Source organism: Drosophila grimshawi, unplaced genomic scaffold, assembly GCF_018153295.1.
Source record: "Drosophila grimshawi isolate 15287-2541.00 unplaced genomic scaffold, ASM1815329v1 contig_44, whole genome shotgun sequence".
Taxonomy (NCBI): domain Eukaryota; kingdom Metazoa; phylum Arthropoda; class Insecta; order Diptera; family Drosophilidae; genus Drosophila; species Drosophila grimshawi.
In genome coordinates, this window is record NW_025063240.1 from 18,307,827 (window position 1) to 18,322,534 (window position 14,708).

At 41.7% G+C, this 14,708-nt stretch overlaps 1 protein-coding gene across 4 annotated transcripts in view; it reads right to left on the reverse strand.

The window, feature by feature from the left end:
• LOC6557106 (palmitoyltransferase app) overlaps window positions 1-14,708 on the reverse strand; it is a 56,383-nt gene that overhangs the window by 7,574 nt on the left and 34,101 nt on the right. For all 4 annotated transcript variants that reach the window (XM_032743421.2, XM_032743422.2, XM_032743420.2 and 1 more), the window contains exons 4-10: window positions 6,278-7,728; window positions 3,096-3,256; window positions 2,337-2,521; window positions 763-874; window positions 549-703; window positions 332-453; window positions 47-251 (exon numbers count right to left, since the gene is read on the reverse strand). In XM_032743421.2, the coding sequence (XP_032599312.1) occupies window positions 47-251; window positions 332-453; window positions 549-703; window positions 763-874; window positions 2,337-2,521; window positions 3,096-3,256; window positions 6,278-6,468 (1,131 nt within the window). In that variant the 5' untranslated portion in view covers window positions 6,469-7,728. The remainder of the gene's footprint in view (window positions 1-46; window positions 252-331; window positions 454-548; window positions 704-762; window positions 875-2,336; window positions 2,522-3,095; window positions 3,257-6,277; window positions 7,729-14,708) is intronic.

Genomic DNA, 14,708 nt, shown 5'->3' on the forward strand with positions numbered 1-14,708 from the left:
GTAGGTGCTCGAATTGATTAAAAGTCCATTTGGTCTGTTCGCTTACCTCATCGTAGAAGCGCGGCTTGAGCTCAGCGCCGGCACCACCGCCAATGCTGACACCACCGCCGGCACCACCAATGCCCGACATGCCACCCAGCATTGGCTGCGCTGTGGTGACCAATTGTGAGGCGCTGATGACATCGCTTAATGCATGCCGCGGACTGGAATGATGCATCTGTTGTATATACTCATCGGTGGCAATGCCGCGCCTGTGAAATGTTTTTTTTTTTTGTTTTTGGGTGTTAGCAAATGTTGCAAGTAATGCAAAGTCTGAAAATCATTGGTTTACCTGTCGATCAGCGAGGGCGTCATGGGTCCGCACAGGATGTGGCAGCAGTTGAGGCAAATGTTGCCACGCGAATAGGGATTCTGTGTGCGCGGACCGCCCTTCGATGAAAACGAACCCTTGAGCTATGTGATGGAAACAGGTAAGTCAAGTTAAGTCAAGCCAGGGGAGAATTTATTTCCAAATGCAGATGCAATTTAGATTCAAGAAGCACACTTACATCCTCATTCGTTGTCTGATCGCTGGTGGTCAGATATGTGTGAAATCCAGCCAGTCCGATAACCGACCAAATGGAGAAGAAACAAATGAACACAACAATCACAGTGAAGGGCGCCTTCTTTATTACTTCGAAGACCTCCTGTTCCGTTTTCATCACTACACACATATGCATGTTAATATATATTATTTTCGGAATATATATCGTATATACTCACATAAAACTAAATGCGTCACAGAGCACGAGAATATAAATACGGCTAAAAATGCCAGCGAGACTAGAAACAAATAAAAGAACCGATAATTTCGCTTGCCCACGCAATTGCCCACCTGCAAAGAGACAACGAGACGAAAATTGTTAATTTCAATGAACCAAATTAAAAACAACAAGAAAAAGCGAACGTTCTCTTTTCTAAAAATCTACATAATGCTCATTATGCCAAGGCATCATCACACACAATAAGGTTAATTGCCCTTTCATGACCCACACCCGTACATGCAACCCACCCACTTAATGGGTGGTATCGCATCCATAATTGGCGACAAAATGAAATTACGCGTCTTGCATCACTGCGAGAGAGAGGAGGAGAGAGAGAGGGAGAGAGAGAGATAGAGAGAGAGGGAAATGCCTCAATTTTCCAGCCATCGCCGCCCGCTGCTTTAAGGCCCAAAAGACACACGAGCCGCGAACACGAGGCGACCTTCAGCGCTGAGTAGCAGTTCCACCAGCTCATAATCAAGCCGTCGGGAGGCTTGCGATTGGGGTTGAGGCTGGGGCTGGGGCTGGGTTTGGGTTTGGACTCGGGTCGTCCGAGCGAATGAAAAAAAAACCCCACTTTTTAATGCGGGTTGGCGCCAGCGAACCTGGCGAAAAAATGAGCGAGCCCCTCTTCAGCTGTTTAGGCTCTGAGATACCCTGCATTTAGCTTTACAGCAAAATCTAGTTACGGATATAAAATATGTCAAAATAAAATGAAACTCTTATTAATCATTTCCATAACTTTTGTGGCATAATATAAAAATAAATGTCAAACTTTAATCCTGTCTTTCCTATGCTATCCCTTTCAGTACCAAATCTAGCTGTCAACATTTTGACAAGGGGCTCATAAATATAATAAAGACAAAAAAATGTATACCTTTTCACTTGATTTGATAGTTAATTGTGCAATAATAACAAAATTCAAGTAGATAAGTTGATTACCGATAAAATAAAACGAGCAAATAATATGCTCAAGGAGATCCAAAGATATTTATCGTATAATTAATAAGAGAGGGTATAAAGGCAACGACGACAATGTTGCCTGAAAAAGCGCGTTACACTTAATTGCAACATACCCCTTACACACACACTCACACACTGCAATGGCTACTGTGCGCCTACTCAAGTACAAGTATGCAAGTATATTTGTGTGTGTGTGTGTGTGTGGTTGTGTCTATGTGCCTTGTGTGCAGCGGTTTGTTTGTTTGGACAGCCACCCGCCACATCTTGTTGCATTTTTTAGGCGCTTGCGGGAAACTCGCGACAGTGAAAAAAAATTCAAATTTGGATAGGTGGATAGTAGTTGGCGGGGATGGCTTGCTGCTGGGAGAGCTTGCTGTGGTCGGGTAGTCCTTTTGCATGTTGAAATCATTTTGCACAGCAGTTGGCGCCGAAATTGGGTTAAAGTCAGCGCTGCCGCTGCTGGGCAAAGAGCGAAAGTTGTTTTTGTTTGTGTGTGTGTGTGGATGTGGGTGTGTGTGTGTTTGTGTGTGTGCCACATATTTGCGGCAAGATTAGCAGCTATGTACTTACCCAGGGACAGTGGTGATCGAAGCGATCCACGCAATTATCGCACAGGCTGCAGTGCGAGGCGCGTGGTGGCCTGAAGATCTTGCAGGTGAAACAGTACTTCAGCTTGACCGTCTGCCCCTTGACGAGCACCTCCTTGGTGCGAGGCGGCGGTCGGTATGTGGGGCTGTTCAGCGAGTTTGGCACTTCTGTAGTCAACGGGAAACGGAAAATGCGCGCGCGTTGCGATGCCAACGGAAATGCAGCATCAGCAACAGCGACAAAAGTTGTCGTTGTTGTTGTTGTTGTTGTTGACATGCAAGTAAAAGAGAGAGTGAGAGAGAGAGAGAGAGAGAGCAAGAATGAGAGATAGATAGAGGGCAAAAGTTTTCTCATTTTAAATATTTTCCAGGCAGCAACAAAAACTCATTAGAGTAAAGGCAGCGGCGTTGTGGCAGCAGCATTCGCTTTGATGATTTTTATACATATTTTTGCAGCATTTCTATGCCAGGACACGCTCATTACTTTTTATGTGAGCCTTCACAGGCAGAGGCACAGGCACATACACAAACGCAAACACACTCACCAACTTAATGAAGTGAAAACAAATATATACAAATGAATAAATGCATATGTGTGTGTGTGTCTGGCTGTGTGTGTTTGTGTTTTGTGGGCGTGACAAGTCCTGAGCAAATCAACAGGCAAAAACGACCTTGTCCACATTCATTTTTTGAGTGGACCGAAGCACCTAGGCAAAGCAAAAGGGGAGAATGGAGGACTTACCAATTTGCTTTTCAATATAGGCAGCCTCATCATTGGAGGCACGAGGTATGACGCCAGGATCCGTGAAGGTTGTGCGCAGCAGCGAGCTCATCGTGAAGAAGTATAAAACGGCTCCCACAATTGGTATAACTGGATTAATGCGCGTCGCCAGAAACGGGCAGCTATTGAAAAGATAAAGACGGAGCAGGGGAGGATAAAGAGATAATTAGTAAAAGGGCTAATAATTAAGGACAAGCTTAACTAATTGATCTTTACAAAATGCTGTCAATGGGCAAAAATGGTTAAGGGCAGGAGTAAGCGATAGGGGAATATCTAGTTAAGTTGTTCTCAATACTAGTCTGAAATGTAGACAAAAAATATAAAAACTATTTAATCAATATTTGTGTATTTTATTAAAACTAATTCAATAAGACTCAACTATATGATGGATTATCCAACTAAAGACTCGACTAAAGACTGGTCTTAAAGTGTCATTTTCCGCTTGAGGGTGATGTGGCCCTCTTTTGTTCAAAGATTCATGCAAATTGTCTCTAGAGGGTTTTGGCAAATGTCCCAAATGTCGTGAGCCCGCACAAATATGCAACAAGGGACTTTCGTTGAGCGTCGTCCAGGCGCCGAAAATAAGCAAAAACTGTGGCACGAAGCATGTTGCAGAAGCCAGTGAGGGAATTGCGACAATAATGATGCGGCTGCTGCTGTTGTTGTTGCCCAGCATTGTTACATTATGCCGCCCATGCGTGCCACCGATTTGTGAATAGCAATAGCACACACGCCCACATACGCACACACACACACTTCTGCTGACAGTTGCCCAGAGGACCCGAGCATAATGAAAGTAATGTGTGACAAGCCCCAGTGCTCGGAGTTTTGAATTGCAGCTGCTGCATTTTGGGGCCAGCCGAATGTGCGAGCGACAGTAAAACTAACCAGTTAAATACATTTGTCATGACAATGGCTAACAGCAGCATCCTTCCTCCCGTATCCTGTCACATCCCCATCGATTCACACACGGTAAAGCATTCAGAAGAGGTTTTTGCTTGCATTCAGCTGGCAAATCGCTGACAATGGCAACATAAAAAGGAAGCCAACCATTGCTTTTGTGTGCTACCTTTTAGCGATTTGCATTGCGGAGCGCGTTGAGCAGAATACAATTTGGCCATAGCCCACAGGCGACAGATGCAGGTGCAGCTGTAGATGCAACAACAGATGCTGAAGCACTTAAAAGCATAGGATATATTCTACTTCTTATAGGTTGCTACCATCATCATTGTTGTTGTTACCTGCTCGACTGTGCGCTAATATAAAAGGCAAGCAATGAAAATAAATTTCGCGTTGCCGCACATAAAAAAAATTTTTTTATACAAAAGAAATGAGATTTGGCAAGCCAAAGCTTAAATACTCTGATAGACCAAAATTTTGTTTAGCTATTTTTGGCCAACATGAAACTTTTTCATTAAGAAGTAATCTTTTGATTGATGGATATATGAAATGCAACGCGGGTATAGACTCAAAGATGTCTTCTTCACTGGCTTACATAGTTGGTGAGACAATCGTAATACTCTAAGCAAAGAGTATACAAAAACAGAGCCGTGCCGTCGGCGCTATAACGTTGCAGTTGCCGTCGTTATTGTTGTTCTTGGAGCTTTTTCGGGAGCGCATAAATTTGGATAGTGAGTTTAAGGCGGCAACAACAGCCACAACAACAACAACAACAACAATAGCAGCAGCAAACCGAGAATTCCAATTTTTTTTATTCATTTTTTTTTTATACACATGCAGTTTTCTTGGCGCTGTTGAAACGAACTCGTGCAGAAAATGTTGAGCATAATTTTTTCTAATCGCGCGCTGTTGGAAATCGCATCATTATCCTTTCAACCCACGCACGCCATCAGGATGTATGCACATGTGAATAGAAAATAACTGCATGCTGCTACATCTCCATGTGGCTACCCTCCCATCGTGTTTCTATTTGTATTTGTGCTACGTGAGGTATACGTTATTTGCCCGGTTAGCGCAATGCACATACGACGCTTTCAACTAAATATAAACTAAACTTATGCATGGAACTCGTCCAATAGAAATGACAATCCATTTAGCAACTAATATTTATTTAGTAACATATATTTATTTACCAATTCTAGCTGCTGTAGTTTTAAGTGCAACAGCAATTGGAAATTCAAATTTAGGCAACACATCAAATTACCAAATTTATATCTGTGCAACTTGTCGATATAATAATATTATTAATAAAAGTCAATGCATTTTTCCTTTTAAGCCAATAAACATTTTAAGGAAAAACCTTAACATGAAAAACCTTAATGCTCAATTAGAAGCAACCAACAGCTAAATAATTGAGTCCGTTTAACTCTAATCTAGGGTAATTTGCTCTAACAACTTTGGTACCTTAGAGATTTGATCACTAACAACATTTGTGTGCAGTGCATTTGCTATGCAACAAATTGACAAATCCGAAAAGCGAACCAGAAAGTATTTTCCAGTCTGTGTGGACAGCCAATGGACGTAAAGGTTGCTGGCAAATATGCAAAGCTTAATCCCTGCTTTCGTTGAGGCAAGAACATCCTTTGCCATCCGGCCAAGCATAACGCATACGCTACGTTGCACAGCAATAATTAAATGGCATTGGATACGTACGGTGCAGTACGTCCGGACAGTCAGAGTTAGTGTGACAGACCAACAGATTCAGTGACCATTAATGTGGGCGTAATTGGAAACCAAGTAAAACCAAAAGGAAGAGAACCGGCTCAGGACTGAGGTCAGGGAAAGACTGTGGGATTGGCGATGCTTAATTAGCAACGTATTCATTTTGCAAACAATGCAACCGCAGTGAGCGCCATTGAGAGGGAAAACAGAAACTCTGGCAAATGTGCAAAAAATCACTGCGAGAAAAATTCAGTTCTACAGAATTTGAGTGAAAGAAATACATTTCGATTTAGGAATTATTTGAATGTGTTTTGATTGAATATCCTACATTTAGGAGTGTAAAGATTTAAAAAGAAAAACCATTTTTGAAATGCGAATTTCGTTCTCTGGTCAAGGACCAGATATTGACAACGCTTGTATCTAATTATTTTGCAACGTGTATGGTCTGCGGTCAAGGATCAGATATTGACAATGCTTGCACTTCATATCTAATTATTTTGCGACGTGTATGGAATACTCACTCGAAGGCAAAGAAGAGGGCACTGGTGCCGGTAATCAGGATGCACGTCAAGTAGAAGACACCCGTGTGCGGTGCGGACATTAGCAATCCATCGCAGTAGAATTTATTGCGTCCGGCAAACAGTTCCCATTTGCGTGTGACGCGCTGGTTTGGTGCCATGTTACTGCAACAACAACAGCATAGAAGATTCATCGGATTGTTGTTGCTGCTGCTACTGCTGCCACTGCTGGTAATGGATAATGGGTATAGGGGGGATTGTGTATGTGTGCTGTTTATGCTTCAGTTGCAGTTGCAATGACAATTGCTGGCTGACTATGACAAGTTGCTTGCTTCGGCTGCGGTTTCGTTTGCGTCTTCCTGATGATGATGGTGTTTTTGATTTGGTTTGGTTTTGAGCAAGGGCTGGTGGTGATGGTGTTGGCGATGGTGGGTTTGGGGGGGTGGGGTTGATGATGCTTCGAAGCCAATTCGTTGCGGGTCTGCCACGTTGCGTCCGCTGACGCTTCGCTAAAGTTGGCTTAAATGTGGTGCCGTGGCGCCAAGTGTTGAGTGTTGCGCGTGCTCCTCTCTCTTCTCGCCACGTACTCCTTCGTCGTCGTCGTCGTGTTCGTCACAGCGGCGTGTTCATGTGTAACTGTTGATGGGTGACTCCTTTCAAATCCTTGAGGCATGCAAATGTGACTGCTTTGTTTGCGGCTATTTCAGGCGTTAAATTCAACAGCTTAAAACTTTGTGCTGGTACCGCTGCTCCTTGATATTTGGCTACTGCTTGGTTGGTCCTTGCTTACTTGTTGTTGTTGTTGTTCTTCTTGTTTCTCAATATATGTAATTTTATTTATTTATTTTTTTTTGTTTTTTTTTGGCTAATATTTCAATGCCGCTTTGTGTAAAAGGTAAATGTAATCAAAATGAAATGTCGGCTTCGCGCTGTTCGCTCCCTCTCCTCTGTCTATATATGCGTTATATCCGGTAAACGCAGCTCGTTCAGTTCCAAAAGCAATTTCGTCCACTTTGTTCTGTTGTGCACAGTGCGCGGCATCAGCCACATTGCGTTTCCAATTTCCTCTCACTCTCTCTCGCTCGCACACCCGCCGCTTGCTCTCTGTCTCTCTCTCGCACTCGCACTCGCACTCGCACTCGCTCTCGCTCTCTCTGTAGGCACAGCCTCCACGCGCCTCCTCCGCGCGTGCAAACTTTAATTAAAGCAGCGCGGCTGTCATTTCTTAGCCTCCTTGCCTCACAACCCGCTCTGTGCTGCTGCTGCCCCCCTGCGGTCGGTCCTCGTCCTCGTCCTGCACCAATTATTCGCTTGGCTTTGTTAACATTGCCCGCTGTCGAGAACTTGGCTCCGATTTGTCTGACTGTCTGTCTGTCTGGCTCACTGTGTCCTTTTATGATTCAATTATCCGCTGCGCGTTTGCTGCAGCGCCTCCAAAGAGTAGTTCGTGTTTCCTGAAAAGAAAGGAGCAAAGCGTGCACGGAATTAGAAAACTGTACAAATATCATCATTAAGTTATTTTGATTAAGCGAACTTTTGGGCAAAAGTGCCAAAAGGAATTCAACGTGCAAACCTAAAGAAAAGGAAGCAGTTGAAAGCAAGACAAAGATTTCGTTGCAAATGATTTTTTAATGTTTCTTCTTGTTGGTTTTCATGACGAATGAATGAACAAAATGCATTTAAGTGAGTTACTCAATTTATCTATTAGTTGCACATGGCAATCTGTGAGTGATACAGAATAAATTATCAAATGGAGATGGTTGGAGTATGGCAACCATTTCGTAATTGAGACAAACCCAAGTCTGTCGCTTCGAAAATAAACAGTCTATAAATTAAGCGAATTAAGATGACAACAGAAGCACACACAACACACAGCAAACACACACACACACACACACACACACACACACACACACACACACTCATGCTCATTCATGTCACGACTATAATGCGCTTATACGCTGCATGCGCGTATTTTCGGCTGTCACAGATAAATTGCACTAATAAAGTTAAGCATACGCACCGTTGTACAGCTACGAATTTGCCAACTCCCCTCCCCTCATTAGCTCCCACCCTGCCAAATGTTATCTTAAGGCAAACAGAAGCAGACACAGCGCATGCTATAAACTAGCACACATGCAAACAACACAACAAATAGAATGGGAAGGAACTGCTTTTGTTCGCTATGCCGAATATTATACACCCTTGCCTACTAGGGGTAGTATTATGGGGGTGGTCAGATCCAAAATTATTTCCAGAAATCTGGAAAAACAATAAAGATGCGTATAAAAAAGAGATGTATACCTATTGAAAATAGAGAGCCACAGCACCCGTAATTGATATCTTGGAAAATACAATTAACTTTTGCATCCCAGAATTTATTATATACATAAAGTTTACAGATTGCATAGCAAAATTATGGTACAATTTGGAAGTGTATAATGAGAAAGTAGCAAATTGTAGGGGGACAAAGATAGGGCGAGACAGGAGGAGTGTTTTACGTTAATTAGGCGCACGTTGTCCATTAAAAGAGCCACAGCAGCTGTATCGAGAGCAGCGAGATTCGTGGCGCCGCCAAGTTTATGCAAATTGAGCTGCAATTAAAGCAACGGCAATAGCTGCCTCGTACTTACTGGCATTGGGTATAGTTAGATAAACAGTTGCTTTTGCATTAAATACACAATCTTCAACCAGAAGTGCCAATTAGAGGCAGCAGCAGCAGCCAATAACAAACGCAGTTCTATGCGGGATTTTGCACTACTCTCCAATGGTGCTATCGATAAACTCATAAATTGCACAAAATGACGCAAAAGTGCCAGTAACAATAAAAGCTACAACAACAACACAAAGTGTGGCAAACTAATAACAATAAAATTACAATAACAAGAAGAGCAGCAACAGCAATGTTTGAAGAGCACTTGGCAAACGCGGCGCCCGCTCAACGCAAATATGTAAATAAATGGCCACTTACGGCAATTCAATTCAAGGGGAGCAGCACAGACTTTGACTACGTATATGTGTGCGTACGTGTGTGTGTGTATGTGTGTGTGTTTTGTATACGCGCCACACATATGCAAACAATATGCCAATTTTATGTTTATTAATGTAATAAAACAAAAGACAACAGCGGGTCGCGCACATGTTTGCATTATTAAATAACAACAAACAAACGTCAACAAAAGAGTCACAGTTTGGTAGGGACTCAAATACAATTAGAGAGAGAGCGAGAGTGAGTGTGTTTGAGAGAGAGAAAGGGAGAGAGAGAGAGAGCAAGAGAGACAGAGATAGAGAGAGAAACACGCATTAGTTTCACTCACTCTCTTCCGCAACAGCACTTGGCATTGTAATTGCAGCTATGCTTACGTATACACTGTGAGAAAAACGTTGTACTTCAATTACGGCTACGCAATTTGATATAAAAACTGTTTGCTTCAGTTCACAAGGAATAAGAATAAGCGGCTATCTTAGGCACGCATAAATTGTATTAATTAATTAATAATATGATGTAGAAGTTTGATGTCTATTATAATAACTTGGTAACACGCACAACTGAAGAGTTTGACTAGGATAACTTGGTAAACAAAAAGCTTTTCATACAAGAACTCATCTTTTGACAGATTGTTGCTGATGAGTTAAGCTCATAAAATATGATCACTATTAATGGTGTCCAGTTTTAATACTAGTAAATAGTTTTCTCAGTGTATTCGTTGTATATATTTTGTAATACATCAAATACTTGAACACCACAGAGCAGCACTTGAAGTTACCCGCATACTCACGCACACTCACTCACTGATACACACACTCATTCACTCACACACACATACACTCATACGTAACGGTAACCGTTACTCATACGCATGCATGGCGAGTACACTCAACATTGTGGCGGCATTCACTCTCACTCACACCTCACACTTATAGTAGGCAAGTGCACTCACCGCACGTCGTCCAACTCTGACTCTGGGCGAGACTCAGCTTATGCTCGACTGGGCTTATTCATTTACGCAAAACACGCCTAAAAGCCCATTTGCACGCCCCCCACTTATTACACACACAAAACACACACACACACACATACAAAGGCAGTCAAACAGACAGACACAATAGTAAATGAGTGTGTGTGTGTGTTTTAATGCTTTGGCCTGGCCTGGCCTGGCCTGCAAATGAATAGTGAGTGAGTTGTGAATGAGTGGTGAGTGTGTGAGTGTGGCGGGGTAAGTGTGCGCGGCAGTTCAAGTTGTTGTCGCTGGCGCAAGTGTTGCAAGCGTTCCCCCCGCTGCGTCGTCTCATCCCCAGTTTAACTTCCACCATTGGTGATAAACAATTGCCCAGTAGTTTCACAATCAACACAACAGCTGTAACCACGTTTCAGATAATGATACCCCCAACACCCACTTCCAGCGTATAATCTAGCATGAGTACTCGTATTCATACCCATGCGCCTTGTGGCTCAGAATACGCAATCAGATGGGCACGCATTTAATGTCTATTATTATGATCGTCGAATAAATAGTTAATTTAACATTTAGTTAGCTACTTATTTGGAATAACCCACTTATTTATGTAAATTTATGTAAATAACGAAAACAATTTTTGTTTATCAAATTTGTTTATTAGCGATTTCGTAAATTTCTTTCACATGTGCGGCAAATGTCTAAACAGGCTGATTGTTTAAACTTTTATCAAAATTGCATAGTTCCAGAAATTTATACAACGTTTAAATTCAAAATATTTATACGTACGCCAAGCAAAAATATATTTCTGCAATCAATTTAGTCAAACTTATAAAACTAAAGTTTTAATTATATCAAATAAATGAGTTTACATTCGCTTTCAGGTGGAGTCCAACGTTACTGCCTCTGACATAATGTCTGCATGTTTATGTGGCACGTGTGGATGTTGCACACCATGAAGCACACACAGACACACACAGAATGAGAGAGAGAGAGAGAGTGCAGAGGCAAGCCGAAATCAGAGAAATGCTTAAATATGAAAACATATTTAGAACAATTCCGCTGAAACAACACAAACATTTCCTCGCATCCGACATAACGTTCAATTCCGTTAATGCAACAAAACGTCACACACACAAACACACTCACACACACACAAACACACTCACACACATCCTTAGATTGCTTTTGTTGCTTTTGCTGGCGCTTTCATTGTTGCTGACGCCGCCGACGTCGCCGCCTACAATTTCCTCGGCATTGCCATGGTCATCGTCATCGCCATCGCCATCGCTTGCCATCAGCGTTTGGACCACGTTTAGTCGCACATTTTATTTCACTGCCTTTCACATGGAAACAAACAAACAAAGACAAAACAGGCAGAACAGCCTGGTACGTGGCAAAAGTGCTTGTCTAAAAGTTACCCTTTAATAATTTAAGAAACGCTGTAAGCTGACAACAAAAAAAAGTAATAATAAACACAAAATAAATACTGCATTCTACTGTTAAGATATTAATATCTTAACAAAACTGAATACTTACTTAAGTCTTAAGTGCTAAGAAACTATCTCTGTTATTTACTACAGAAATAATTCAGACTTGATACCTTAAGTACTGCATTCATACAGGGTAGATGGAAAAGAAACAAACTAACTACTAGCTACTATTATCGTAAAATGGCGAATTTTATATGTAGTTTGTGTCGCGTTTGTGTTTGAGAATAGTTGTGTGTGTATGTGTGTGTGTTTGTATGTTAGTATCTGTTGTTAATCTTTGGTCATTGTTTTCCTTTAATTTCGATATTCCTGTCCATTTGGCAGAAGGCAAACTTTCCCATCGTTTTCTGTTCCAGTTACAGTTTGTGTGCTAGAAACTATTCAACTATTTCTGCTGATGAACTGTTTGGCATTCGGTGCCCGCTTTATTTCTATTTGCGGATATTATTTCCCCTCTTTCTTCCCCACTTCCTCAATTGTCCACTGAGGCGCATGAGATTAATTGGCGTTTGTTTTTGCCTTTTGCAAAGTTTGCATAATTGTTGTCCGATTTTATATCCTTGCGGGCATTTAATATTGCACTGACAGTCAGCGTTTAATCTCCAATCAACGATATCCTTGAGAGATAAATAATTTTTGGAAATTAATTCTGATTGCCAAACCGTTTGATATTCAGCTCTCAATAAATAATATATTCTAACATAAATAAACTGTGCGTGTCAAGTGTGCATGTTCAAACGAAAATAGAGGCATACCTATAAATACTGATATCGGGATCAGCAATTTTGAATAAATAAAATGTTATATAAATAAAAACAAGTTTACATATTAAGCCGAGTTCTTTGTATTGACATAGATACAAAGAAAACAAGTTTATTGCTGACCCAAAACCCAAAAAGTTAGTTTCGGGTTCCATTCGATGCTATCATATTTGGATATGTTAAATATTATGCTGCGTGTTGTGGCCCATTTACTTCAATCGAGTGCAAACGCCCTTCAAAAATACTTTCGATTTACTTGTAATACAATAAAAAAAAAGCCCTAACCCACCACAAATACAATATTGCCATAGCTCAATATCTATTATGTGCAAATGAGTATTCAGCTTCCGGCTGTTTGCTTATCTTGCACGCGCCCAATTCTCTGCTGCTGCCACGCCTCTCTACTTACAGTCCAGTCCATCTCCTCCCCCACCTCCCACAGTACAATCATCCTTTGGCATCGTTCAGGCGTCTTGAGAGATTTTTACAAACGACTTGTTTGGCTGCTATGCTTTGGATTATTGCTTAATAACAAGCTTTTATTTATCATCGATTTGGCATCGCATCTGCTGCGAATCGTAGTGTTATTGCCCGAGAATGGCCAATGGCTATTTTCCTTTTCCGCTTGAATGCCTCACTTTCAATTTCACACAGACAGAGCTGCGGCTGATGCTGCTTGAGGATATATAACGTATTTCAAATTTGAATTATGATTCAATTAAAATTCAATCAAAAATCAATGAATTGCCAATTTCACACAAACACACACACATAGTATAAATATAGAGTGTCAGTGTGTGCGTGTTTTGCCGCATATGGCACACTTTGTGTGCCATAATCAAAAACTTTGTTTTACATGCGCTGCAGCTGCAGCGGCCCCAAAAAGTATGCAATGGCAAAATTGCAAAAATCAAAATTGCAAAGCTATATCATTTGTGTGTGTGAGTGTGAGTACGTATTAGTGTGAGTGTGACACAAATTGAGCACGACACGAAAAACTGCCAAACATTTCAATAAAGTTGCGCAGCAGCGACGCCATCAGCGACTGCGACGCAAGCAGCAAACAGCGACTGCGACTGCGACTAAGATTGCCAAACGCAGATTGTTTAGAAATTTAGTTTTATGAGCATCGCTTCTGCTGCTGATGCACAGCCAGTGAATGAAAGAGACTGTGTGAGTGAGTGAGAGAGAGAGAGTGAGAGAACTGACAGAAACATATGTCTGGATATGACTACTATGCTGCGCCACCAGCTGTGACGGCATTATGACCAAAAGCAGCACCATTTGTCAACTGCCTTTCATACAGATTTTGTGCGCTTGTTTGTCTGTTTTAGCTTGTTTGCTTGCCAGCTTGCTAGTTATGTTAGTAGTTGTAGTTGTTGTAGTAGTGGCAGTATTAGTTAGTAGCCTGATTGTCCTCAGATGCTGAACAATAGAGCCGCTGCTCTTTTGTTCTCATACATGTTGTAGCTGTTGTTGTTGCTGTTGACAGGCATTGTTTGAGTTTTGAGTGCAACTGCAAGTTTTCAGCAATTTGAGTTTCTAACAAGGCAACAAACAGAGCCAGCCAAAATCAACAACAACAGCAACAGCAGCAGTTAATCATCAGCGACCAAAATGCTTATCGGCTGATTAAACAAAACTTCAAAAGTTGCGCCTTGCCTGATGGCGTTCTTCACATCAGAAAACACCCAAAACTCGCAACGCCATTTGCCTAAACGCAAATGCTGCTCACGTTTAGCCAATTTTGGCACGCGCCGCAGTTTTCAAACCACGCACAACACGAACAAAAAGAGCAACAACAAAAAATTGCTTAAATGTGCGCAACAAACCAAGCACAACACCCAACACACAACACACAACACAACAAACCAACACACAGCGCAAAAAGGGTAACTCTTTGAAGCAGCTACTCACTTTTAATAGCCTTCTCGCTGTTTGTTCCTGCTGTTGTTGGGATTCTGCTTTTTGTCGACGCGCTGTTGCTGTGAAAATTTGCGCAATAAAATTGTAAAACAAAGTGGCAACACTCAAAAATCTATTGTTTCCACGAAAAGGATGGGCAAAGGCAGCTAGGGACAAACTCAACTTTTTGCACACTGCGCTGAACATGTGGGCTTTGCTGCTCTGCTATAAGCTTCAAAGGACATCATCAAAATCTAGCGACATGAATAAGAAAATATGCCCTTTCCTTGGTATCTGTACGGCAGAAGGATAAATTGGC